The following is a 27,573-nucleotide window of genomic DNA, read 5'->3' on the forward strand; positions in this document are numbered from 1 at the left end:
CGGGGACTTGAGAGGAACGGAATGTTAAGTGGAAAGTCAGCATTCAACATTCAGAGCTGTATTTCAGAGAAAGAAACCAAAATCCAGTGCTTAAACTTTTCATGCTTTTTTGTAGACAGGTATTTTTGAGTTCAATAAAGCAGGTAGGAAAGCGGGAAGGGGACTCAGCCAAGACTGGGTTTTGTTTAACTTTGCTTTTTTTCTAAATTGGAACCAGACAAAATACATAGTTGCAATCTAGAAATAATGCACACGTCTGCCAACTGAACGATTCTGTCTTCTCTCTTTGTACACCTCAATGAACTAATAAAGGGGATAGAAAATAATCAGAAACAGGGAATGGGAAGAAGAAGGAAACACTCAAGCCCTAACTGAGAAAAGGAAGCGTTTGGTTAAAATAGAAGCTTCCGGCCAGCGGGGAGCCTCATGTTTGTACACAGAAGTGCCATGTAACGTGAGATGTCATAACAGGCAGGAAATGGAGATCTATGGGTAAAATGGGTAAAAGCCCTTTGTAAATCAAAGTGCTATGGGCCACTGGGTCACTGTTCCCACAACCATGGGCGTTAGCTCCGTTATATCTGGTCCCCACCATTTGGCTGAGGTCAGTGGAGACTGTGAGTAGGGATAGTTTGGCCCAGCATTGAAGCAAACTACCTTTCCTGCCCTTCACAAAAACACTTTCAGCCTTTTAGAGAAGATCACGAGGGTAAGGTCTTTAGGGAGATAGAAACATTAACCAACCTCTAATCTTCCTTTTGGCTGGAGATCTATTACAGTCACCCAAAGAGAGGGAGGTCTTGTTTTGCCAAGATAATCAGCTTTGGGGTGATTCTCTGGCATGTTATCCAGTTTCCTATTATCTGCAGTAACTCAAGGTCAGTAGAAACTGACTGTAGAAAGTCATAGTGTATCCCCAAACCCAAAACAAGTGTGCATTTGGGGGCTTGATTTCAGACATGGGGCTGAAGTATTTTTCAGTGCTTACTGTGTTTTGACCTCCAAGATGACGATGCTGGCAGGGGAAAGGCTGCTAGTTTGGGACTGAGGCAGGATTGGAGGAGGATTCCAAGATGGTAGACCCATAGTGAGGAGCTATAGTGTTCTAGAAGAGTCAAAAGGGAGAGAAGGTGGAGGAAGGAGTATAATAGATAGGATGCTTTTAAGGAGACAGCATGATCTCTTAAAGTGGAATTAAGAGGTAGAGAGAAGTTAGGAAGCCTTAAGGCCGTTGAATGCAAGTGCCACCAGGTTGTAACTAGAGCCATTTGGGACTGAACCTTACACTTCTGCAAACCATGATCTGGTGAGATTGGGGGAACACCCAACCTGTAGTGGAACCTGTGTCTTTTCTCTCATGAGCCCTAACATGATCCAACCTGCTCTGAGACCTGGGCAAGGGAGGCCTCTGTCCTGAGCTGGGCACTTCATTTCACTCTGGCTTCATCAGGCCCCATGGTTGGGGAAGTCCACAGCATCAAGGCTTCTGCCAGCCTGGAGCCTACATTTCCCTGTCCTTCTTGCTCCAGATGCATGATGCTCCGGAATCCCTGCCTGCATGCCCCAAGCCTGGTGGCACAGCTGGGACAGGCTGGAAGTTTGGGGGAGGGACTTCAAGATGGACAGGAAGGCTGGGTGTCCACAGAGCTGTCCGAAGAAAAGGGTGACAAGCCATGGGATAAGTTCAGGATTGTCCCCATGTACCCACATTTAGCATCGAACTCTGAAGATTCTGAAAATTTTAAACTGAAGCCCGACCTTCCAAGTCCTGATAAAGGCACATGTCTTGGTAGGAGAATAGAATGCATTTTAGTGAACAGTTTGTGGTTTTGAGTTATAATTTAAAAAAAAACTCAGACATAAAGTATGTGAGCCTCTATTTGTCTTCTTGCCCCAGGCCCTGCAACTATTCATGCCCACCTAGCATCCTCTTGGGAGGCATGAGAGCCCAGACAAGGGCAATGGCTCAGTGCCTCCACTATCCACTAATGCCATCCATCCATGGGCTTGTTTGACCCAGCTCTTCTTTTTCTAGAAGTTGTCAGACTTCTGGAAAAACATCATCACGATAGCCCAAAGCAGTCTCCCTCAGGTGTGAGTTTGTGCTCACCTTCAAATACTCCTGATGGAAAAGGGGTGATCCAAGAGCTTCCCCACCCCTTGATCTCCGTAATAACCATGCCTGCCATTATCATGGGTCAGACACCTGCACAAAAAGACAGGGTTTGGGTAAACCTTAGCAAGGAAAATGCTGTGCTTCAAAGAGAACATTCAGGGGCGCCTGCCTGGCTCAGTGGGTTAAGCCTCTGCCTTTGGCTCATGTCATGATCTCAGGGTCCTGGGATTGAGCCCTGCATCGGGCTCCCTGCTCAGCGGGGAGTCTGCTTCCCCTCCTCTCTCTCTGCCTGCCTCTCTGCCTACTTGTGACCTCTGTCAAATAAATAAATAAATAAATAAATAAATAAATAAATAAATAAATATTAAAAATCTATTTTAAAAAAGAGAGAGAGAGAGAACATTCAGAGCCCAGCAGAAACTACTTGGTAGCTTGGTAGTAAAATGAGATTGGATTTGTGAAATGCCCCAGTCGTATGCACTTGTCTCTCTCAGCAAAAGACATGAATGCCATTGGTCAGCCAAGAGAGACTAAAACATGCCTAAACTGCCAGGACACAATTCTAGACACAAAACCACCTCCTTGGAGATGGCAGCAGATATCATTGTGAGCCTTACCATGAGAGCTGATGTGAGTGTCCATGACTGTTTTGTAGACACATAAAATATTAATTGTTTTGGAGAGCAGCTCTTTCTTTATGCATTATCTTTGATAATTTCTGGATTCTGTCTGTGATGTGGTATTAAACGATGGTAGTAAAGCATTTACTATGGATAGAGGGTATCGTGGTATTTTGTTGTTTTGGTATTGCACGTTGTGCTTCTGCTGACCATCCCAAATGGAATCTGCAGACTCAGAAGGAGGGCATTCTTCAGAGGAGGCTCATGTATTCTCCACCCCACTTAAGAGCAAAGATGGGAATTTTAAGCCTCTAATCCCCATAACACATGGGTGAAGGTACATGCAGAAACACACAGAGAAGTCTATTTGCTCGGCCAGTCATATTTCCTTGGGAGTTTTGCATCTGTTCTGGTGGATTTTTTGTTTGCTTTGTGGTTTCCAATGAAGATGCAGTGGTGTGGACACAAACCTGGACACTCTAGAATTCTGATTTGTACAAAAAATCAGAAAGCCGAGGAACATGATTGGGTAGGGAATTGCAGAGAACAAAGTGGGTCTGTATGTGATAGAAGGGAAAAGCCTCCAGATCACAGACTCTGTAGGAAAAATCCAGCAACAGAAAGAACATGTGTATTGCCTAAACCAACATCCTTGTGTTTCAAAGTAGTATAAAGAAGGATTTTTCCAGCATGTTATGTGGTTTGACAATGTGGTATTTGAGCTTATCTTGTCATTCTTGAAGATTTGATTCTTCTTATCCTCTTATGCTCTTGATGGAACCATTCCTTAAAAACCCTTCCTTTCAGCCTCGATGACGTCTTTGTAAAATCTCATGCATTTGCTTATCCAAGAAATATTTCTTGACCATATATATGCCAGGCACTGTGTCAGGTATTAGAGATACTACCCTGAATAAGGCAAATGGAATCCCCAATGTCTGAGTGGCTAAAGGAAGATCTTTTCTTCCACTCTTCTTCAACCTGTAAAGAAACAGAACCCACTAACCTTAGAATAACAGACTAAACGTATGGCTTCCTTCAGGTTTTTCTGATGGGATCACTCAGCTTGGTTGAGATGATAGCCAAACATACTGCATGTCTTACCAGGAAAACTAATGTGGTTCATTTCGATCTAGAAATCGAATTTCTTACTTTGCTTTCTTTTATTACCTCGGTATACAAAGAATCAAATAAAAACAACCTCTTCAGAGACCTTGGGGTTTAGAATGAGTGAAGGATTCACTTGTCCCTGCTCAGTAGAGCTGATTGTTAGATTTTCATGAATTTTTCAAGTTTGTTGATGCCCTGTTAGTAGCTTGAAATTGGCCATGATGGGAGGATTTAGCCCCACAAAATAGGCAAATGCTAAAATTGGGGCTTTTATTACCCAGAAACCAGTTGTTAAGGATTTTCCAGCATATCCCCTGATTAGAGGGGCATGTAGGTATCCTAATGGTGAAGTGGAAAATTTGGAAAGACATCAATATGTACATGATCCAAATGAAGGAAAAAAAAGAAGCAAATCAGTCCATGAAATTCTAGGCAATATGTGACCCAGGGGCTAGTTTAATCTATAGGGATGATGTCCTTTTTGTCTTTTAGAGGTGGTTGTCATGCCATTTTAATCTAGGACTATTTTATTTTATTGTGGCAAGAACACAACATGAGACCTACTTTCTTAAAGAAGACATTTTTATGTCATCCTTTAGACTGTGTGTCTGTTCTTTATTTTTTGTTTGCTAATGGCAGAGGCTGTTCATAAACAAAACAAATTAAAAAAATAAAGAAGATTGAGTTTGGAATTACAGTAGTCTATTGCTGGGCAACAGAGTATTCCATGAGTTCTGAGGAGAATTGCTTCTACTTTTCTCTCTGATTATCTGAGAAATACAAAGTATGCAGTACTGTGGCCAATTCCTAATGAAATAGGTGACCTGCACTGAACATCACTGTGATAGATGCAAACCTGACTGATGAGTTACATTTGTGTGGAGTTTTTGAAAAGGAAATAAACCTTCGTCTGAGAGATAATACACTGGCAGGAGAAAACGTTACAAGACTTCAACTATGCAGGTCATATTTGTTATTTTCTAAAAATATGCAGACTCATAAATGGAATAATTTTGCAAAACATATATTCAAAATTTAACCCAGGAAAATTGGAACTTGATAGAAATAATGAAAACAATTACCACCAGCTTATGGGGCCGAGACATTAAGCAGTAGAGTTTCATGAAGACAAAATTCTGTTCAGTCAATCATATCTTTGATGTAAAGTTTACAAAGAATAGCATTCATCCCTAAAAACTATTTTCCTTAAAATTAAAATTAAATGGATATCCATTTGGAAAAGTAAAGATTCCCAAACCCTGACCTCACACCATACGCAAAAATTTGAGGAGGATCATAGATCTGTGCATAAAAACTAAGATTATAAATCTTTGGAATGAAACAGAATACTTACTAGTTTTAAATTCTTATATCAGAAAAGAAGAAAGGTACAATTAAATTAAATTAAAAAGAACTGAAGAAAGCTTTAAACAGTTTAACTGCACTATGTAAGAAGCTGACCAAGGTGTTTGGGGTATTGATATAAGAAATAGAAATGTGTCTTCTGTTTGTTCTTTTCACCCTCAAGTTGAAACATCTTCCCTTAGATGGTTCAAAGGCTTCCCTATCCTGTGTTCATCTGAAATATCCCCACCAAAGGTGACACCAGCAAGATCTGCTCTGGTTTTATGGGAATTTTTCTTTATCAATGTATGCTTTACCTTATTCCAAGATGTTTGAATTAAATATGTGATAAGATGATGAAAAACATTTTAAGTTATACCTGCTTCTGAGAACTCAAGGTTATCCTTCTGAAGCTCTTCTGGTCAATGCATATTTGATGGAAGGGAATATAAATCCACCCAAACTGTTAAAAAAAAAAAAAAGGAACATTTATTGGCAAGATACAAGATTCACTGAACCTTGGCACTGCCAGGCCTGGTGGGAACTATAAGGTCAATGGCCTGAGGTGAAGACTCAGTTGCACACGTACATTCTCCCTTCCTGGCCCACTATGGATCGGTAGCCCCTTGTATCTGCTCTCTCAGGATATATGCTTCCCATAAATTGAACTGGCATATGGCTCCAAATCCAACAGTCAGGTATAAGCATCTACCCTGTGATTCTCAGCTCAGAATCTTGAAAGGAAGATTCTATTTTATCAGAGAACAGCCAATGAAATACTTTAGCCTGGGTCAGTTGTAACATGACTGGTCCTATCAGCTGAGGGGTTGGGGTGGGCAGAATCACTCACTTTGCTCATCAGGCACTACATGGCAGGGCAGCTGCTCTACAAGGGGTGTGGGTGGATCAGACAGGGCATCTGAGTGAGGGGAGCAGACCCATGGGCACCGGAGAATTGGAAGACCTTATATCCCATCTAAAGAGAACACTGAGTCATCCAGTTGTGGCCAAGATGTGATCAAGTGATCAAAATGTGATCAAGATGTGATCAAGATAGCTCAGTTTGATCAGAGAAGGTGCATATCTACATTTTATGCAGAAAGTCCTGATTTTTAAAAAGTGGCCAGTTGTAGCAGCCCCTGCCAAGCCCTTCCTGTATCCCTTGAGTACTTAACATTTCCATGCACACTGACCTGATTTCCAACTGCCAACTTTGCCTGAGGGTTCTCTTTGGCCACTAGAGTGCATTCGACTCACACTAGGGGCATGGTGGAAATGCTGGTGAATTAAGGCTTCCTGGGGGCAGCTTTCAACTAGTGACTGGGTACAGCTGGACGTTTCCTCAGCTCTCTTGTCCCTCAGTTGAGACTACTCTGAGGCATGGTCTATATGGCTTCCAGAGTTCCCCAGAAGGGTTGAAGTCCAGTGGCCCAGTGGCTACGTGCTTGGTCTTGTACTTTGTATTGGCTGCTCTTCCCCATATCACTTCCCCTCCCCAACTTAGTGTTTCTTGAAAGTACCTTCGATGAATTACTTAGACATGAATTGTTGACTCAGGGTCTCTGGAGACCATTAATTCAAACTTTTTTAAAAAATGTATTTCTTGGGAAGCCTGGGTGGCTCAGATGGTTAAGCATCTGCCCTCAGTTCAGGTCATGATCTCCAGGTTTGGGGATCAAGCCCCACGTCAGGCTCTGGCTCCCAGCACAGCAGGGAGTCTGCTTCTCCCTCTCCCTCTGCCTCTCTCCCTGCTCATGTTCTCTCTCTTTCTGTATCTCTCTGTCTCAAATGAATAAATAATATCTTTTAAAAAATAGAGTAAGTGTATTACTTGATCTGTTATATCTGCAGTATAGACCCAATTTAAGAGCTGCTACGTTATAAACCTCTAATTAAAATTAACCACCTGGGGTGCATAGGTGGCTCAGTTGGTTAAGTGTTTGCCTTTGGTGCCGGCCAGGATCAAGTCCCACATCAGGCTCCTGCTCAGTGGAGACCCTGCTTCTTCCTCTCCCTGCTGCTCCCCCCAACTTATACTCTCTGTCAAATTAATAAATAAAATCTTTAAAAATAAAATTAAAATAATCGCCTACACAAATTTAACCACCATACACTCTTTACCATCATGGCCTGAGAGCCTTAGAAAACAAAGTTCTAAACTCAGGTGCTCACATGTTGGCAGGTAAAACTTGAGGAAGACCTGGGGTGTGTGGCTCCCTGTCCATGGCCTCCTTTAGGTTAAGAGCCAATGTGGCTTATGAGGCTTCCTTATTGTATCCAAGAAGTCACTGTAGAAATGTGCAACGTGTGTAACATTTACCACTTGGAGCTTTTTATGTGAGGATGTTGAAAAGACACATACTTTTGAAATGCTGCAAGAGAGCGGCCTGGGGGAGTAGGCACCCCCTCTCCCTTCTCAGCCTTGTTCCAGCTGGGCAGAGTGTACCAGCCTTGAGGATGGAGCCATGCTCAAGAGAAGAAGTAACTCAAAGGAGGAATAGGGATGTCTTCAGGGATCCAGAAGAGGGGAAAGCAGGAAGCTGATTCTTGAATGGTCCATGGGATAAAATGAGGGCATTTATCAGGTGGGAGGTTGGAGAGGCAGTTTTCTATCCAAGAAAAGCGGAATTTCTTGCCTGTTGAGCTGCCCATCTGTTGCCCAAGGTGGCATGGATTGCCATTGGTGGAAGTGTCCACACCTTGGCCACGTAGGCACTAGCAAAGCTAATGCAGCATGGATATGGTGACAGTCTCTATGAGGCACCTGTTTTCCAAGGATGGAAGGGGTAGACATCCAGTGGAATAATTAGCCCCATTGTTGGGCCAGTCTTAGAAATGCACCTTTCTTTAAAAAAAAAAAAAAATTATTTTATGATCTTTCATTAATTTGGGGAAAATTAAGGTGCTGAACATTGTTCCCAATTCTATTTAAAAACACAGTTATGAGGGACACCTGGGTGGCTCATTTGGTGAAGCGTCCAACTCTTGTTTTTGGCTCAGGTCTTGATCTCAGAGTCCTGAGACTGAGTTCCGCACTCAGAGGGGAGTCTGCTGGAGAATCTCTCTGTCCCTCTCCCTCTGCCCTACCCCATCCCACACTTGTGCGCATGCTCGCTCGCTCTCTCTCTCTCTCTCTCTCACTCTCAAATAAATGAATAAATCTTTTTTTAAAATGAAATAAGAATAAAAATAGTTATTAGGAAGAGAACTGGGAGTATGGTCTTTGCTTCTGATTTCTTCCCACAAATTAGTTTCTCTTTGCAATAAAAACAATTCATAATCCTGAAACTGTTTTTTTAAAAAGTTTGACTACAACTGAGGGAAAATCAGTGCTGGACAGTGATAAAAAATGCTTAAAGAAAAACATTTTTTTAAAAAGTCATATAATTTGGAAAAAAAAATTATGTAATTTGAATTGTCAACCCAGAGCCTGGACTATAGTTTTTCTGTCCAGCCTGTAAAATCCCTGGTAATACAGAGATAATTATGGAAATATTCAGAGCCCTTCCTTGGATGCCAACACAGAGCCGTGCCACTGGGCTTTTACCTCTTAGTAACGATGAAAAGCATTCAAAAAGACAGACCTGCCGTCCTCAGAGGCACTTAAGGAACTGGGGAAAAAAGGTGATGTGCATTTCTTGGGATTGGCCTTGACCTGACAAATTCCCAGGGGTGAGTCACTCTCTCCTTCTTCTGTCAGTTCGGCTATAAAATAATTATAATGAGAGCTTGTTTACTAAGAGCTGAAGTCCACTTTGCTGCATCTCATTCAGCTGCAAGGAAGGAGAAGAAGAAAGGTAGTGATTAGGGAAGACTTCTGTACCCAACTGTCCCAGCAGCTTGGCGTTGAGAACCCATGCCCTGAAGAGGCACAGTTTCTTATAAATTGGACTTGTGAGTAGCAGATGCCAGTTTAAGTGTCCCTCTGCTTCTCCTGTGGGTCTGCACTTGTGATTTGAGGCAAATAAGTAGGAAGGGTAGTTTGATGAAATTAATGGAGGGGGGGGAGGTGGAGGGCAGTGGGGGAAGGAGGCTACACTACGGACCCTCCTGTCTTGCCAAGATCTGGCCTGTGGCCAAGGAGAGCAAAAGCGGCAAGAGTGCCAGTGACTATACCCAGCCCCGCTGATCAGTGAACTGGAAGCTAGGCACTCGGTGTCCCTTTCCCTGTACCCAGCCTGCAGCCAGGGTCCAGGCGGTGGTGCCCCCGTGCCTGTCCTCATCGGCTCCCAGTGGAAGGCGCTGGACAGCCAGCCCCGAGCCCCGCCAGACCACTCAGTGCGTCCTCCACGCTGAAAATTCAGGACCGACCTTCACCTCGCAGTGGTTCTTGGGGCCACATGAAAAGCCACAGCTAGGTTTAATTTCAAGTGGCAAAGGCTGGTGTTTCTGGGAGAGAGGAATATTCACTTCCTGCCTTTGTCCTTTAGCTGACTGGAGCAACCCGCTTCGTTTACATTCCTTCAGTGGTGTTATTGAAAAGACTTGGCAGCTCCAAAATGTTTGCAGTGTCCCATTAGGGCTCCCCCCCCCCCACTATTATTTATTTTTTATTTTTTTGCTAGCTTTTAGCTAGCATCTGGAAAGATTCACTGGATGGATGTGATGGGCTCGTTTTTCAAGTATCCAGTTTACCCTTCAGGGAATCCAGGAAAGGAGCAAGCTCCCAACATACAAATCTGGAGAAATTTAACAACCTCTCCAACTACTGCACCTTTTTTGTCTAGTCTGTTACTGGGGTAGTTTTAGGACCGAACCCTGGTGTAACCCCTCAGGGTAAGGGAGGGTGGGGAACCATGAATGGAAAGAAGCTATGCTTTTACGTTAGATTAAATTTCTGTCCATATTGAGTTAAGGTATTAGAGGTTATGGTTTGGGAAGGAAACTATTGCTACAACAGGAAGGACCTTAAGCCAGAACTTCTTTGGGGCCCTTAAGAACTGAATTTTTTTTTTTCAATGAGGATAATCAATGATGTGCAGTCCACTTGGATTTACTCAATGGGAAGAACCCGCTATTGCGCTTGGCCACCTGCTCTTGTCACCTGCTGTCATCTCCCTCCTGGAGCAGCGTTTTGAAGAAGAGGGGAGGCGACCTGCATTTTCTTGGAGAAATGTGATAGGTCTGTCTGCCCCGCATGCATGGAATCCAAACTGGCTATTTTACAGATAACCGCTGGAATTTGAAGTGCGTGCATATGATTTTCAGGTAGATAATTAAACTGCTAAACTTCTGGAATCCAAACCGCTCCGTTGCTATAGGCAAAATTCCCTGCCTGTCATGGCTCATCAGAAGGGGTTTGTCTGTGGAAATCTTCTGAACAGAACAAAGAGACTTAGGTCTGGATGAGGAATGAAGTCTTGACTCTCGCCTGCCAGCTCCTTAACTGCTGTACGATGTCAAATCCCTCGCTGAGAAAACGTCTGAAAGGAAAAGAATTTTAGGCTTGGTGTCAAGAAATGTTCTTTTTTTAATGTATGTTTCTTCTGCATCGAAACAGTTAATCATTTACTCCCTGGGATTACGGTGTGGCTCCCATTCCCCTCTTGGTTCTGAACACAGCACTGTTTTCATTCTGGAGTTGCTCCAGTCTGTGGATTTTGCTAATAAGTGATGAACTTCAAAGGCCTTGGAGCTGGGGCTCCATTCAGCTGCTGAGTCCGAGAACCTGAAGCTTTGGAGTCAGCAGAATTGCAAAGGAAAGCTCACCAGTCTTCTCAGGAGGTTTTGGAGCCTTGGCCTTTATCCCAGCGGGATTGCAAGTGGAAAGAAACACAGGGAAGGCATCTCCAAACCTTTAAAGTGACCGAGACGTGGAGAAAGGGCTAAAATAGGTGAAGGTTCTGGAAAGAGGGATGGGTGTGCACTGCGTTACTGTCTTCCTAGATGGGACTCCGCAGACCAATGGAGCCCACTATGAATGTGAACACTGAGGCTAATCTTGGGGCCAAAATGAGCCCCTTTCCCAAGAGCATTACTTGCTAATATGCATGTAGTTCTCTGCTAAGTAATTAAGCTTTCCCACTTGTTAGGAAAGTCCCTTTGGAGCTGCTGGCTCTCTGTTCCCTTGCTAATAATGAAACAGCTTTAGCAAACTAGCAGCAGCGACCTTGGCTTCTGTGTCTCCCCACCCCCCCCCCACAGTTGAACCCCTTTTAATATGCCTTAATGTGGTGTGACATGTTTTCATTTTATTGTCCTTACACCGACCGTGTTGGTCATGGTCAGGACGAACTTTATCTTGGGCCAGGTTATGGTGAGCAGGAGAAGTTTTATATTTGCTCTTGGTCCAGCCTCCTTGGGTAAGGAAGGTTTGGGGATGCGCCCCAAGGTCTTTGATGCCTGCTGACTGGGATGAGGCCAGCTGCTTGGGTGTGCATATATTTTACTTAGAAGTGGACACTGTAGGCTTTGTAGTTGACAAGGAGGCTTATTGGGTTTTGATGCTCAAGGGAGGGAAATTCCAGGCTGAAATGGCCACAGTTATGATTCAGAATCATATCATGCCTTTAAATTTTTCTCTAAATTCCAAAGTGCCCTGCCCCCCTCCCCTTGGGTTATCGTGGAGCTGTTTCCGGGCTGTTTCTTATACAAACTAATCTCTGTAAACAGGGACATGGGATTTCATCCCCATCTTTGATTTCTAAGGAGAAAATAAAGGGATTTATTCCCAGTGCCCTTGTGTTGACCTTGCCTGGGGGAGAGGGTTCGCAGAGCTGATGATGACCTCATCCCATTCCAGCAGGATTTCCTGGGACATGCAGGGGCCTCATTCTTCTGCTGTCTGTCTGTGTTCAGCCACATTAAGTCCATAAGCTTCAGAGCAGATTACGGTGACATCTAATATCGGTTCTTTAGGACTCGAGCGTGAGGTCAAGCAAACACACAAAGCAATCATTATACTTTCCGTGGTGCCAGAGACCTTCTGCGTCAGCTGGAGGAGCAGGAGGTGGGGCAGTGAGGTGGGGCACAGACTAGGAACTGTGCTGTCTGGGGCAGGAAATCAGCCTGAAAGGGGATGGAAGGGCTTTGGTGGGAAATAAATGGCACTGTGTTGTTGACGGAAAAAGATCTTGGCAGGACCGTTGTTGTGAGTGTTCTGTGGCTTAGAGAGGAATTTCCTACAGGCTGGACTAACCATTAAAAATGTCTCTACCTTCAGGAGTCCCGGGCGTGCAGTAGAATGTCGCTGGGGGAGATGTCAGCTTGGACCATGGGTGCCCGCGGTCTGGACAAGCGAGGAAGTTTCTTTAAGGTAAAAGGAAGCCTTGATTGGGATTGCTAATGGGCAGGCTCTCTCACTTTGCCCAGGCTGTGTGGGGAGCTGCGGAGGGAAGGCTGCTCTGAGCCAGCCCTGGTAGGGGTGGGGGTGGTGGGGCAGCTCGCCTGAACCCAGCTGCAAGCTGTTACCCAGTTTACAGTAGGTTGGAGTTTGGGTGACTTAGGGCTTCCAAGTCAGGGGCAGGACCCAGGAGCTGCGAGATGCCACCCTGTGTAAAACAGTTGAGGCAATCTTTGTTTATCCACTGCTCAGCTGTTCCTTTTGCAGCTAGATGGTTTTATGATTGAAGCTGGAATTTGCATTCCAGCAAATCGATGCTGTAGGCAAGTGTGTTTCACACTTTGCTTGATTATATGAGTCCCTTAAGTCCTCATTAAAAAGCAGCAACAACGAACAGATTCCAAGGTCTCACCCTAGACTGGTTGAATGTTATTTGCTGGTGTATTTTATCAAATATCTAGAGGCCCTTTGTGATCAGGCAAGAGAGAACCAAACAAAGCAGCATGATTAAAACTGTACCACTTTCCCATTTGGATATTGATATTAATGGGTTAAAATTACCTTGCAGCTTAATGAGTGAGACAAGATTCTAAATGGGTGTTTAATAGGCTGTGTGTGTATATGTTGTCAATTAAGACTTGGCGGTCATTTCAAATTCGCTCTTGGGGATTCATTTCCTCTTTATAGCTTTTACTTTGTATCCTTTCACTCACCCTCAGAATAACGCCCACTCACTGTAGAAAACTTGGAAAACACAGATTCATGTAAACGAGTAGAAAAATGAAGGTAAAATGTGCATTTGAAATCTGTCACAGGCAGGTGTTCAAACACCAGATCTTTTTCCTCAAAGAAGGAATGATATAGGGGTTTCTTAATTATGAGGAAAACTGACAATGTTTACTAATTATCCCAACCTGATGGGTTGTAAGTATGTATTAACTTGCATGCATATGCTTCCCACTTGCAAAAGGCTAAACCTGATTTATTGTATCAATTTTGGACTCCAAAAAAATCCACCAGAAGAGCCTGTTGATGCAGCAAAGCTAAATTCATTAAGCTGAGGACAGTAAGGACAGACATCACCCGGACACAGTTCCACTGATGTGCAAGTGGGACAGCAGGAGGCATCTTTAATAGGGTTTATAGGTCTGAGCGTGTGCCCTTGGAGCTGCATTTTTCAAAGCAGAGATATGCTTGACATCATAGTTCAAGATTGGGGGATTCAGCAAGACGATGGTCTTGAATAGAATCTTGGCAAGTTAACTATTGTTTGATAAGCAAGCTTTTCCCAGGTGAACAAACTGTTTGCCAGGACCAATTGTTTTGTAGGAATTTCCTGCAGCAAACAGCAAAGTGATTTATTGGTTTAAAGCCTTAACATCCTGGGCAAGAATATCCTGGAAGAAATAGCTGTGTTGACACAGATGGTCTCCATTCTCCGTCCTCCTAGTTCTGTGATGTGGACTTAGCTGTCTCTGTTCTTGATCCATTTCCCCAAGTTGGAATCAAACCTGTACAGCGTCCACCCACATGAGCCAGAAGAGGAGCTCTCCACGTCCTCTGTAGACCGGGCACTAAACCCACCAGACTCCTGACTCGTCTCCAGTCCCTTGATCTGTCTATGCAGAGACGCTTATTTCATCCTGGTAGAAGGAATGAGGCCACCCCATTCCTTAACCCAAGGCTCTGCCTAGATCATCCTAACTACTGGCTAGTCTGTAACTACCACCTTGACACTCGGGAAGGGCAGTGGGCTTGAATCTAACATAGCAGTTGGATTTTATAGCCAAAGCAAAAGGAGAAAATCAAGTATGGTCAAAATTGCCTTTGAAAATTCCTGAGAGAGGGTCCATATTGGACTCACTCAGTACTACCTGTTAAGTCCATGGTAGTCAGTGTGCCTATCCTGTGGTCCTGGGAAAGGTTTTTTTTTTTGGTTTTTTTTTTCAGTTGGACAGCGGGTAAAGTAGTTAACTTGCATTTCTGGGTGTGTCTATGAAAGAATCAATCAGGCAAGCGGTGAAAGGCCTGCCTGACCCCATCAAGGACAAGGCCTGCTTCAATCTTGCCTGAGTCAGATGCCCTTGAGGAAATTGCTGGCAAAGTGGCTTTTATTATTTAACTTGGTATTGTCTATTCTTCTCCACACCCACCCCCAGCTTAAATTGTTTAATTTGTTTTAGTTATATACTCCAAGTAAATGATTTTATATTTTATACTCCAAGTACAAATGACTTTGTACTTCTTTCTTTTCTCTTCTTTGTAGACATTGTTATTCTTTACTATATGGCTATTCCATAGTCCAACTAATGATGGAATACTATTATTATTAGTTATTTTGATAGTAGATAAATATTATTGATGATTTCACAATTAAGGCATGGAGTTACCGGTAAGGATGAAGTCAAGTTCCCTTCAGACATTTAATGCTCTTTGGAGGTTTGTCTTAAAAATGCTAGGCTAGAGTTCCATTTGCTGGGATGATTTGTTGCTCAGAATCTTCTGGGACTCATTGGCTCTTCTTTTACTTTTCAGGCTTTATTTCAATTCACATTTTTGTAGCACCTGTGATCATCCAGGCTCTGTACTAGTCACTAGGGAGAGAAAAACCAGAAGCTATCCCTGACTCCATGGAGCTTTCAGTCTGGTGGCAAATAAATATATTGATCAAATAATCACAGTGTTAAACACGTAATATCAAAAGAGAAAATAGTGCTTCGTATGAGAAGTAAAAGGGGCTCTGAGAATGTACAACTCTGAGAATATTGCAGAGAACTCTTCCCTGAGGAAGTGTCCTTTGATTTGAGAGTTGAGGTTGACTCTGTATCATCTAGGAAGGTGGGTTAAGGCACCCTTGTGTCTTGCAACTTATCTGAGTCATTTCCGTGAGCCAGGACAGATAGGAAACCACAAATCAAAGCTTGCCACCAGTGGTTAGTGACTCTAGTTTAAAAACACAAGTTGGAGGGGGAAAGATAATGATGAAAAAGAGGTCTGGTGATCGTCTTTCAATTATCTACGCTTCACACACAATCACAGGAGCCTTAATAACCAAGAAATGGATAATATGCATGTGGAATTCAGCTGTGAGCCATGTCACCAAGTAGTCTCACACTTCATGAAATTGTCCTATCCGGTTGTAGGGCATTGCTGGTATATGTGAAGAATAGCATGGCAGGAACCTAAGAGAGTCATGCCAAAATTTAGCTCTACCCCACCTTGCTACATAATACGGAGTCGACCTCAGCTTGCAAATCAAAGGCCACTTTCTCAGGAAAGATTTCTCTGGAACACCGCATTGGGTTACATGTTCTCAGAGCTCTGTTTACTTCTCGCATGAAGCATGATTTTGTCTTGTAACTCGTTATGTGTTTAGGGTCGTGATTATTCATTTGGCCACCAAAGATGGTCTGAGCATTCTAGGGTGGTTGACAATGTCCCATGGTGATTGTTCATGAGGAATCACATCTCAGAAGTCTGGCCCCAAAAGTCCTTTGCTGGACAAACACATTTTCCACAGTTTGTCTAGCGCCATCGTGAGTTTTCCTCACCCACTGGTGAGAAATGTATCTTCCTGCTCTACAAGGTGTCTGTGAAAACCTATAGGAGGGGCAGGTGATGCCCTAGACAAGGCAGCCAAAGGTATCTGCACCTCACTGTAGAAGTTGACACCCATTGCTATCAGATTTCCAGGGTATGTTGCATGAGAGGACGCATCGTCTAGCCTGGCAAAGCTCTAGGTGGTCCTGAGCTAGCAGAAAAGCTCACAGTCAGATCTGATCCTTCCTCTTCCTGAGTTCCACAGCTTCCCCCGAGCCACCCCCACTCCTGCCCGGTCTGGGTGCCCAGTGCTGGCAGGTTCCTCTCAAGTCACCAAAATTGTCACCCTCCTTCTTCTCCTACCTCCACCTCCCCACTTCCCTTCAGCTTCTTTCATTTTGGGGCACTACAGAGAATACTCATAATCTATCCGCAGCACCACCGAATGTGTGTGTGTGTGTGTGTGTGTGTGTGTGTGTGTGTGTCTGTTTCTGAACTATTCCATTCATCCACCCTGAGCTGGGATGAATGAATGGTCTGCACTCTTCACCTTGACATTCGAGATCTTCTGGCTGTGCTTCCCCCTTCTACCTCTACCGGTCTTGCCACTGTACCATCCTGGGTCTGCTCCTGTGGTCCACACCTACTGATGCCCAAACTCCAGGCTTCGTCCATCCCCCCTCCTGTCCCTGCCTTCCACCTGTCCCTGCTAGGCTCCCAGCTGCCCTTCCAGGCTGACACAGACGCACTTTATCCACTGACGAAGGGACTCACATGGTGTGAGCTGGCGTCTGCCTTTATTTTTGTCTCAAGGTAAAGTTGTGGTAGAAGGCTTAGTGGTGGCTCCAGGATAGGACCAAGAAGTAAATTTCCATCCATAACTTGACCTCTGCCATGAGCGATTTGCTCTGTCGTTTTGTTGCTGTGTCCCTGACCCCAGCGGGGGAGCCTCGATGGCAGAGAATAATTCCAAAGCTGACCAGTGTGTATTGCCCACTCAACAGTCCAGTTTCTTCCAGGGATGTCTGGGCGAGCCTGTCCTATGCCACCTGCAAGTGGTAGAGCTCTCTGTTTCTCAGTGACTGCCTCCCAGCCTCTCTGCCTCTGGGACAGGGCAATAGTTGGTCTTCACTGACCAGGAAGAAAATGTGTTTTGACGACAGGGACCCTGCCCTCCTGTGCCTCCCAACTTCTCGATCTGCAGGGAGACGCCCTGAGCCTGGGCTCCCAAACCAGCTGGGGGAGGTGCGAGGGCCCAGCTCAGTGGCAGAGGCAAAGTTTGAGAAGCCCTCTTTGGGTCATTTGGAATGGTTTGGATGACAGGTGCATCATGTGTGCCTTTCACATGGTCCAGAGAAGCCACAGAAGAGAGCTCTCTGGCACAATAAAGAATAGAGTGGGACTACTTTGAAGGGACCTGATTGCTAAAATCTGACCCTACAAAACAGATAATCCAGGGGTAATGATCCCTTTCACCCCAACTCCCTTCCCTTCACTATCAGACCCTCCTTAGCATCGGGAAGTTTATTCTGTTTTCCAAAGTTCTTGTCTGCGGGCTGATTTTCAGTCATCCAGAACTGGCACAACCTTACACCTTGGGTGTCAGTGATTTCCCAGCATTCCAGTGCCCAGACGACTCTCAGTGTGGAAAGTCACTTCTGTGCACGCATAGCCCAGGACAGCAGTTCTCTGTTGCAGGACAGGGGACAGAGATAGCAGGGGCTTGAAGAATAATGAATGAAACCCAAATCCCATTTTAGTCAGTAATTTCATGGGACAAATCCTCACAAGGATCTGTGGACACTCAAAAGCCAAAGGTATGAGTGCCACACCATTGAACTCCTCACGTGTGCTCTGGGCAGTGAACAGACATCACCTCATGTGCCAGGCATCCAGGGAGGCATTGTCCGGCAGTCTGTAATCAGGAAAGGACTAAGCAGGGTGGGGGGGAAACAAAACAGAGATTAGATTTGATCAGAGCAGGTGACGTATTGATAATTATTCATAATAATACTGCAAAGCAGAGCTGATGTCAGTTTTGGTGTATCTTTTATTTTCCACAAATAAATTCTTCCAGGATACTTACACTGGGACTCAGCAGGGCTGTCCCATAGAAATACAAAGCCAGCCCCAGGGATTGCTCTAAATGTTCTAGTAGCTACATAAAAAAAAAAAAAAAAAAAAAAAAAAAAGTGAAACTGATTTTACTAATAATTTTATTTAACTTCATATATCTAAGATATTATCATGTGAGTATGTAATCATTATAAAAGTATTAATCAGATATTTTACTTTTTTTTTGTACCATGCCTTTGAAACCCAGGATGTATTTTATCCTGAGCACGTCTCAATTCAGACTAGCCACAGTTCAAGTTCTCAGTCAGAGTTACATTTTATCTTGTCTAAAGTGCCTCCTGTTACAGATGGGTAAACTGAGGCCCAGGGAGGTTGAAGGACGTCAGGTTAGTCTATAGGAGGGATGGGAATTGGACCTGGCCTGACTTTCTCCTGAGGCACCCCACCCTCTGGAGCCCCCTGAGGGTTCCACTGTGATCCGTTTCTCACTGTTCCAGTGAGATTTCCCAGGAAACTCCTTCTGGAGAGGTCATGGGGACAGTGACTGCTCTCTCTGGATGAGTGATTGGCTTTTTTTTGGATTCCTATGCGTGTCTCTCACCATCTGCTCCAGATCGCTCCAGGACAGACATTTGTCCCTCAGGGTGTGACTTTCTAGGAATGTCAAGAACCTACTTACTGGATAGCAGTTCCCATTTGTGTTTTCAAAAAGCAATGGATTTCATGGTTTTATGGGTCGTTTTTGTAGCACATTTTAGCCATTCATTTCTGATATTAAATATGGCCTTTGGGACTGCAATACATTCTCACTTGATTCAAGGAACTTTGTTTTTTAAAAAGCAATCAGGAGTAAAATAGATTTTGCTGGTTCTCCTCAACCATATAGTTCTCCAGGCTTACTTGTAACTCTTGAGTTTTCATTATTAGGGGGATGCCAAAGAGGAAGATGTAGATGTGAATGTATAGTTTTCAAAAAGTTGAAACAGGACTCTCATGCAATGTAGAATGGGCATCTGTCAACGCTTTATTCACCCCATGCATGAAACCAGGAAACCAGCATCAATCTGGTTCAAAGAACACTTTGACATGTGATATATCTATAGTTGACTTAAAAAGTCCTTCTGTAGTAAGCTTACTGAGGTAAAATCAAAACTGGTTAAAGTCCTACAAGCAATAAAACTCTAACCATTGGTATAATCTTTTTTTTCCCCCCTGAACAGAAATTCCCAGGCTGACACGTAACCACCCAGTGCTTGAGCACTACATTAGTAACACATAGTCAAGTCGAACACAGATGCATCCCTCTGGATCAGGAAATAATCTTTAGGTGACTTTGTCAAATAACACCCAAGCACAATGCTCAAAAAAAAGAGGCTCTTCCTCCTGCAACTTTTAAAACTTTCTAATAAAAAAAACTCTTGGGCAGAAGGGGAAATGCAAAATGGAGCTACAGAATTTCTAAAAAAAGTAACAGGACACTATCTGTCAGAATCAGTGGCATACACTTAAAGCACAGGTCAGGGGAAAATTCATAGCATTAAACACTTGATCAAAAAAGATATGCTTTACCAACCTTTTTGCCTTATTTTCAAGTTTTAAGTAGTGTTTCTTATAAACACTGAAATGGTTCATTCGCTTTGTTTTCTGCAACCCTCCCTTTCCCCAGTCCCCAGCTTTCTCCAACCAGAAATTGTGCCTTAAAGAGTGAATTTCTTAAGTAAGATTGTAGAACTATGGGAAAGCTTGTTCTGAGTTGATTGATTTAAATACCTTAGAGGAGAAACTTTGTGTTCCTGCGGAATCATGGATGTATTAATAGCATTGATTTCTGGGGTCTTTTTCATAATGCAAAAGCCTCACGATGCTATTTTGGATGGTGCTTTGACACCTCAGGTCAGATAGATCCCAGACGCTGACAGACTCCTTGCATATGTGCCTGTCACCAGTAAGTTCACTGGACTGAGGCAAAATGTATGAAATCGAATTTCCAAGGATAATAGTCTTTCAAACATCTTTACATGGTAAGCAGGAAACCACTTTCACAACAAAATTGGAAGCTGTATTATCTATTGCTATGTAACTAATTGCCCCAAACCTTAGTAACTTAAAACAACAAGTATATGTACCTCATTGTTTCTGCAGGTCAGAAATCTAAGTTTAACTACTGAGTGTCTCTGGTGGTAGGTCGCCAGGAGATTGCAGTCATGGTGTTGGTTGGGCTGCATTCTCATCAGACTGTTTGAGTGGTGGGGATCCTACTTCAAACCCACGTGGCAAGTTTCCGTTCCTCCCCATAGGGCTGGCCATAGGATGAGGCCACTGGCTTCTCCCAAGGTGAGTGATCCCAAGGTGAGTGATACAGGAGAAAACAAGAGAGATGAAAGCTGGAGTCCTTTTAGCACCTAATCATGAGAGTGATACACCATCACTTCCACCATGTTCTGTTCATTGGAAACCAGTCAGGTAGACCTGCCCTCTCTCAAGGAGATGTCACTCAAAAGTATAAATACCAGGATGTGGGGTTCACCGGCCATCTTAGAGACAAAAACATAGAAAAACAGTTTGGTCACAAAGTCAAAAACCAACAGGGCAGAAAGAATGACAGGAATGGCATGATGGGTAGGCCTGCCTGGCATTGGGCAGGTCATTTTTTTGGGGAACACAACTGGCTTGAGAGCACTAGGCCCTGCCAGGAGGGGGATGCTGCTGACTCAGTTCCAACCAGATGCTGAAACACAAGAGTGAAGGTGGGTCCTCTGATATTTTTCAAGAGGCCAGAAATCCAGATTTTTATATACGAGAACCCCAATTTAAAAAGTATAGTAAGGATGGAAGAAAATGCATTGGAGGGCAGGCTTTAACCTGGGGGCTGTCAGTTTGAACTCCTACTTGATTAGCTGGGAGAGGGATTGGCCAGGTGGAAAGTTCAATCTCCTACCACTGCTGAGCCCCTGGAGGCTCTGGGGGTGTGCAAGGGAGACGGATGCCATACCTGCTATTTCTCTTGGGGGCTTTAGATACAGCAGTGACAGAGCCTATGAGTTCTAGCTGAGCTCTGAGAGATAGGATTACCCATGGACGGGCTGAGGAATGCATAGGGAAAGGAGCAGCAAGTTTCCCCAGGCCTTAAGACAGTGCCTTGGGAGGACTCACGGTCACCAAGTATGTAGGGACCCTAAGTTGTAGAGACTCCTCCTCCCACTTTTAGTAACAGCTGCTCAGGTTTAGCTGATAAGGTACTGAGAACCCACTGTCCCAGATGTTACAGGCATCAAGAAAGGAACTAATGTGGGATACAGAGTCCTCGTTCTCCTTTGTCTATCTTCTGAAAAGTGGAGAATGGCTTGCCAAAAATACCCCTCCCACCTTCCTGTAATTCCAACTGGAGACTCATTTTGTGTTAATAAGTAACACTTAACTGGCAGAATGTCAGATGATTCCTTAGTCATTCACAACGTAGTATAAACTAGGACTTCATGAAGCACTAGCCATAATCAGCCTGGAGAAGAAATTTGAATTCATGTGTACTGAGGAGAAGGGAATAGAATAAAGCAAATTGGGATTTCTGAGGGGAAGGATGGACCTCAGGAACCCACTGTGGGTGGGTCAGTCAACTTGGGCCCTAGGCACCCAGAGTGAAGAGGGTGTCAGGAAGTAGTAGGTGAAGATACAGATGATCACATCTTCTGGACAGTCTCCAAACATCATTGCCCTGAACCTGGAGGCCCCATGGGCCCTTTATTTAGGATACACCTTTTACCACCAAAAGAAAACTCTTTCTCTAATCACAACGTTCTGACACCAAATGTATGGTTATTTTCCCCACACCAACCCATTCTCTAATTCTGTAGTAACCAGCTGGGTATTCAAGTCTGAGACTAACCAGCCCGGGTTAGCACAGGTCTCATAGGTTAAGGGCTCAGTCCCACAAGACTGCCCCCACTTCAGACACCAGTCACAAGCTGTGGGTTTCCAGATTATCCAAACTTCTGTCCAACTTGGCTACAAATCAGTGGTTCCCACAACCCCGCTTCAGGTTCAGTAATTCACTAGATTGGCTCACAGAACTCAGGGAAACACTTTTATTTACTGGTGCCAATGGATTATAAAGGAAACAGATGAACAACTAGATGAGATACATTGGGCAAGATCTGGAAGGGTCCTGAGCACAGAGCTTCCAACCCTGTGGAGTCTGGGATGCACCACTCTCAGCTTCACCAATCAGAAGCTCTCCAAACCCCTGCGTTTAGAGTCTTTATGGAGACTCATTATGTAGGCATTCTTGATTAAATCCTTGGCTATTAGTGATTAGTTCAATCCCCAGCCCCACTTTCTTCCCCAGGGGTGGGGTCAGGGGTTAGGCTGAAAATTCCAATGCTCTAATCATAGGGTTGGGTGACTTGGCCCCCCCACCCTAAAGCTATGGGGACTACCTTCCACCAGTCATCTCATTAACATAAACTCTGGCAGAATTCAAAGGCTTGCAAGTGAATAACAAAAGACACTCCTAATACTGCTATCACTTAGGAAATCCAAGTTTTCAGGCTCTTAGTCAGCATGCTGAAGGAGAACAATAACCAAGGTAGACAAAGACAAACCCTATAAGTACAAATCATTCCCCTTAAGGTAGCACTGCTACTGGACGGATAGGATTTTTCCATGACAAATCCAGTGGTCTAAAAGGCAGAGTTTAACCCCCTTCACAATGCCCTGGGATATACAAATGGTGACATTATTTTTTCAGGCCAGCGTCAGAGTAAAGGAAAGAAAGTGAAGAAGAAAGTGTTTCCTGTTTAGTTAAAATAGGAAGTCTTGATCCTGGGAGGATGCAGTCTACCTCCCTGTCATCTGCTTTGCTTCTCTGTGAGTTTGATTTGTTGGTTTGCATCACCTGTGCAGGGCCAAATGTCCGCGTGAGCCTTCTTTAGCTGTGAGATGCATATCCGAGATTGAAGTCCCTGAAGTGGAGAGGACCTGGTTTAGCTCCTTGCAAGGAGGTTCAAGGGCAGTCTCTGTTTTTACTGCTTCCAAATCAGAAGGGTGGGAGAAAGTTGGAAACGTTTGCTTGAAGAGTTGTAACCAAATTTTCAAGGAAACTAGAAGACTTCAGTGTAGGTCCATACCAGAGCCTCCAAGAAAATTAACAAAATTAGAACTGAATATAGTTGATGATGTAAACATAATTTCTGTTCTCTCCAGTAACCCTCATTTTTTTGTAGTAAAACCAACTTGTTGTATTCAACGTTGCCTGATTATTTCTATAAGTGTAGCAAGATCGGTGATTGAGAAAGTTTTTTTAAAGACTGCTTTGCTGGAATCTTGTAAACAGGTTAGCAGGTGGATTTTACATCTGTTTCAAATGTGACAAGCCAGTCAAAGCCTTGGTAATATATACAGCCAACATTTCCAACTGCGTCCTGTTCCAGGAAGAACAGATTCTTACTGAACTTATGTAAATAACTAATTATTTTTTCATGAAAAGAGGACTCAAGAGTTTTTGAATATTGGAGGCATCAGGTAGGGAGAAAAAGTAAATGTTTCATCTTTGATTGCAAAGGTATATCTTAACAAATTGTTAATAACTTAAGAGAAAAGAGAATGGGATTTCCTAAAATCTGGAAAAGCAAAACAATAGAAAACCAGCGATGCTTTAAATCGGGAGTCATAAAAAATTATAATCATTTCCCTCAGTTTATGTCTTGTTCTGACTGAATGCAATATTTCCACTAGTTCAGTTTAACTGTATGATCTGAAAGTTATCAGAAACCTGTATTCTAGAGTACTTATCAGATTCCTTCCCATGAACCTCTCTGAAGATGAAACACAGTTGCAGGAAGTTTTGTAAAAGCCTCTGAGTACAGCAATAATTGTAAATGACAACAGATTTCAATATGCCCATTATCGCAGATCTGATGAGAATTTATTATGATGGAATTGACAAGGAAATTTGATTATTTCTGTGACATTCCACATCTTGAAATAATAACTAAAATAACAAGATAACATACAAAGACTTATCAGATTTTTGGAACACTTCTATTAATAACATTTACCCTGCAATGTGATCTAAGAAGGCTTATCATCACTTACTTGACATCCTTTCCATGTAATTTAACACATCAAATAAACGTAATTAGTTTAATATCTCTTTTTGTAAGGAAAGAGAAAAAATCCTTTTCAGTATTCCAGTAGCCCTCTGGAAAATTTCAATTCAGTCCAAGGTCAAAAATACTTAATTTTGAATTTGATTTTTGGAGAAGTTTGTCAAAATTTCAAAAGCTTCGGACACTTGCCCAAGTAGGATCATAGGTCACTGTGAAACAATACTTAGTTATCCATTTAACCTAAGTGATAACTAAAGACTTCACAGGCAAATACAGAAAATTAAATAGTCATAAAAAGCATTAGCTTTCCTTAGGGGCTCTGGGGTAGCTCAGTCAGTTAAGTGTTTGACTCTTGGTTTCAGCCTGGGTCATGATCTCAGGGTCTGGAGATTGAGCCCCAGTCAGACTCCCACCCAACAGGGAGTCTCTTTTCCCTCTCCCCCTATCTCAGGCAGACTCCCCACTGAGCTCAGAGCCTGTCCTGGGGCTCAAGCTCACCACCCTGAGATCATGATCTGAACTGAAATCAAGAGTCAGACGCTTAACCGACTGAGCCACCTAGTAACCACCCCCACCTTTTTTTCCCTTGAACTCTACTCCCTCTGGCAACCATCAGTTTTTCCTCTGCATTTATGGATCTGTTTCGGCTTTCTGTTTGTTTGTTTGTTTTCTTTTTTAGATTCCACACATAAATGAAATCATACAGCATTTGTCTTTTCTGGCTGACTTATTTCACTTAGCATAATACCCTCTAGGTCCATCAATGTTGCTGCAAATGGTGAGATCTCATTCTTTTTTATGAATAAGTAATATTTATGATTAAGTAATATGTGTGTGTGTGTGTGTGTGTGTGTATGTGTGTACCACATTTTCTTTATTCATCTATGGATGGACATTTGGCTTACTTCCATATCTTGGCTATTGGAAATAATGCTGCAGTAAGCATAGGGGTACATATATCTTTTTAAATTAATATTTCCAGTTTTGGGGGGCAAATACCCAGTGGTAGAATTACTGGATCATATGGTATTTCTATTTTTCATATTTTGAGGAACCACCATACTATTTTCCACTGTGGTTGTACCAATTTGCATTCCCCGCAGTAGTGCACAGGGGTTCTCTTTTTTCCACATCCTCACCAACACTTGTTATTTCTAATCTTTTTGATCCTAGCTATTCTGAGATGTGTGAGGTGGTATCTCACTATAGTTTTGATTGGCATTTCCCTGATGTTGAGTGATGCTGAGCATTTTTTTCATGTATCTGTTGGCCATCAGTAGGTCTTCTTGAGAGAACTGTCCTCTGCTCATTTTCAATTCGATTGTCTATTCTCTCCTCATACCTTCTTTTACTGAAAGCATATATCCTACTTTTCTTGCATATGGAGATGTTTCCCTTATTTCTAGTAGCTTTAACCACATATATTAATTAGAATCCTTAACCCTTAGCAGCCTTAACTAAGAAGTAAACGGTTGTGAACTGTGTTTTATGTTAGCATTCGATGAACTGGCAAACTAATAAATACTTTTTATTTGATTTTTCTAAACACATTTTTTATAGTATAATTTGTTTTTAAAAAATGTGAAACATGTTTACTAACAGACCCAAATTTATCTTTAGTTTCTCTATATTAAGAAGTCAAAAGTAAATAAACATCTGTTCAGTAATTAATGATTCATTGTTTTATCTTATTTGGAAATTATCTAGATATTCAGTGAATTTAACTTAACTAATCACTTGATGTAGCAAAACTAAGATTTCAGGTTACCAAAGTTATTTGGGGAAACTAGTTTTTCTTTTATTATTTTATTTACTTATTTGTCAGAGAGAGCACAGGCAGGGGAGTGCCAGGCAGAGGGAGAACCAGACTCCCTGCTGAGCAAGAAGCCTGATGCAGGACTTGATCCCAGGACCCTAAGATCAGGACCTGAGTCAAAGGCAGATGCTTAACCTGTTGAACCACCCAGGTGCCCCTTGGGCAAACTATCTTAGAAGTTTACCTAAAAACTTTATCTTATTCACATCTATTTAGTTTACTTGTTCATAACAATTATGCTTAGATTATGCATAAAAGCCTTTATAAAACATTAGACAAAGTCATTATTTCAAGTTATTGTTTGCTGACAACTTTTATAACAGGGATAACATGAATTTATTTAATTAGGAAACCTAGATAGGATAAAAGCTGTATGTCTAATTTACCAAAAATTATCCTAGATCTCATGAACCTGAAAAACATTTGTATTAGTTTCTATTCTATTTCTGAGATTTAGAAATGCTTTATTTGTAAGTGCTTATTTTTTTACCTCAATTAAATAGAGCCATTTGCAAAATAATTTTAACAATACTATTCAGAGGTAGAAAATGCCACATATCTACAATAGACACACATAAGCATATAAACAGACACCTTACAGTGATTGTTTTTAGAATTTTTAGATAGGAAACAGGTATGATAATAAAAACTCACTGCTTATAAAAAAACAGTTGTATCCAAACTGTTTTTTGATCAGTGGAATAAGCTAAGGCTGCCTGATCAGAAGGCTAAAAAATTTTTTTGCTAGTATTTGTGGAGAAGACACAGGATTTTTCATTTGTCTAGATTTTGAATGACCTTTTCCCCCTTTTGTTTCACTTCTGATAAGAATTACCTCACAGAGTTTTATGCTCTTAATATTTTTACCTCAAAGTCAGGGGGAAAATGCAAGTTCCTCCAAGAAGGAGCTTGGTTTTTTAAGGCTAATAATTTACAAGCCTTTTGAGATAGATAGGGGAGATTTTGGAATTGGTAAAAGGAATAGGTGAACTTTGAATGGCCTCCAAGGGTGCATTTCTTGTTTTGTAAGATCTTTTAGTAAAGATTTGTAAAGATTCGTAAGGTACTTTTAATTCCTCAGAGAACTGGGTTTTGGTTGGATGTTAAGGACTGCCATACCCATCCATCTATGTTAGAATGCATTACTGTTTTGGTTTTGCTTTAACTTTGGCTGTTAAGGGGAAATGTAACACTTTATCAGTAAAACTCTGAGTCTCATTGACTCTGGGAGGGGCTCACAGAGGGCCCTCCCTTCAAAGGTAGATATGGAGGTGGATATAACATCATTACCTTGGTGGACTTTTGTTTATGATCCCGGAAAAGCAATTCAGAGGACAACTAGAGTGAGTATTCAAATAAAGGAGAATAGAAGGAAGAAATAAGAATTATGTCAGTCTTATAGACTTTTCGTTTTTTAAAAGGTTTTATTTATTTATTTGTCAGAGAAAGAGAGAAAGAGCAGCAGGCAGAGCAAGAAGCAAACTCCTGCTGAGCAAGGAGCCCGGTACAGAACTCGATTCCAGGACTCCAGGAACATGACCTGGGCTGAAAGCAGATGCTTAACC

At 42.7% G+C, this 27,573-nt stretch overlaps 1 protein-coding gene across 4 annotated transcripts in view; it reads left to right on the forward strand.

Annotated features, from left to right (window-relative positions):
- The window catches only part of RIN2 (Ras and Rab interactor 2), a 174,438-nt gene that overhangs the window by 53,881 nt on the left and 92,984 nt on the right, over positions 1-27,573 (forward strand). For 2 of the 4 annotated variants that reach the window (XM_032859279.1, XM_032859276.1), the window contains one exon: positions 12,353-12,445. In XM_032859279.1, the coding sequence (XP_032715170.1) occupies positions 12,353-12,445 (93 nt within the window). Of the gene's footprint in view, positions 1-12,055; positions 12,153-12,352; positions 12,446-27,573 lie in introns of those variants that run through there. The other 2 variants (XM_032859284.1, XM_032859278.1) reach the window with 2 other exon arrangements.

Source organism: Lontra canadensis, unplaced genomic scaffold (genome assembly GCF_010015895.1).
Source record: "Lontra canadensis isolate GAN:19392208 unplaced genomic scaffold, GSC_riverotter_1.0 scaffold16, whole genome shotgun sequence".
Classification (NCBI taxonomy): domain Eukaryota; kingdom Metazoa; phylum Chordata; class Mammalia; order Carnivora; family Mustelidae; genus Lontra; species Lontra canadensis.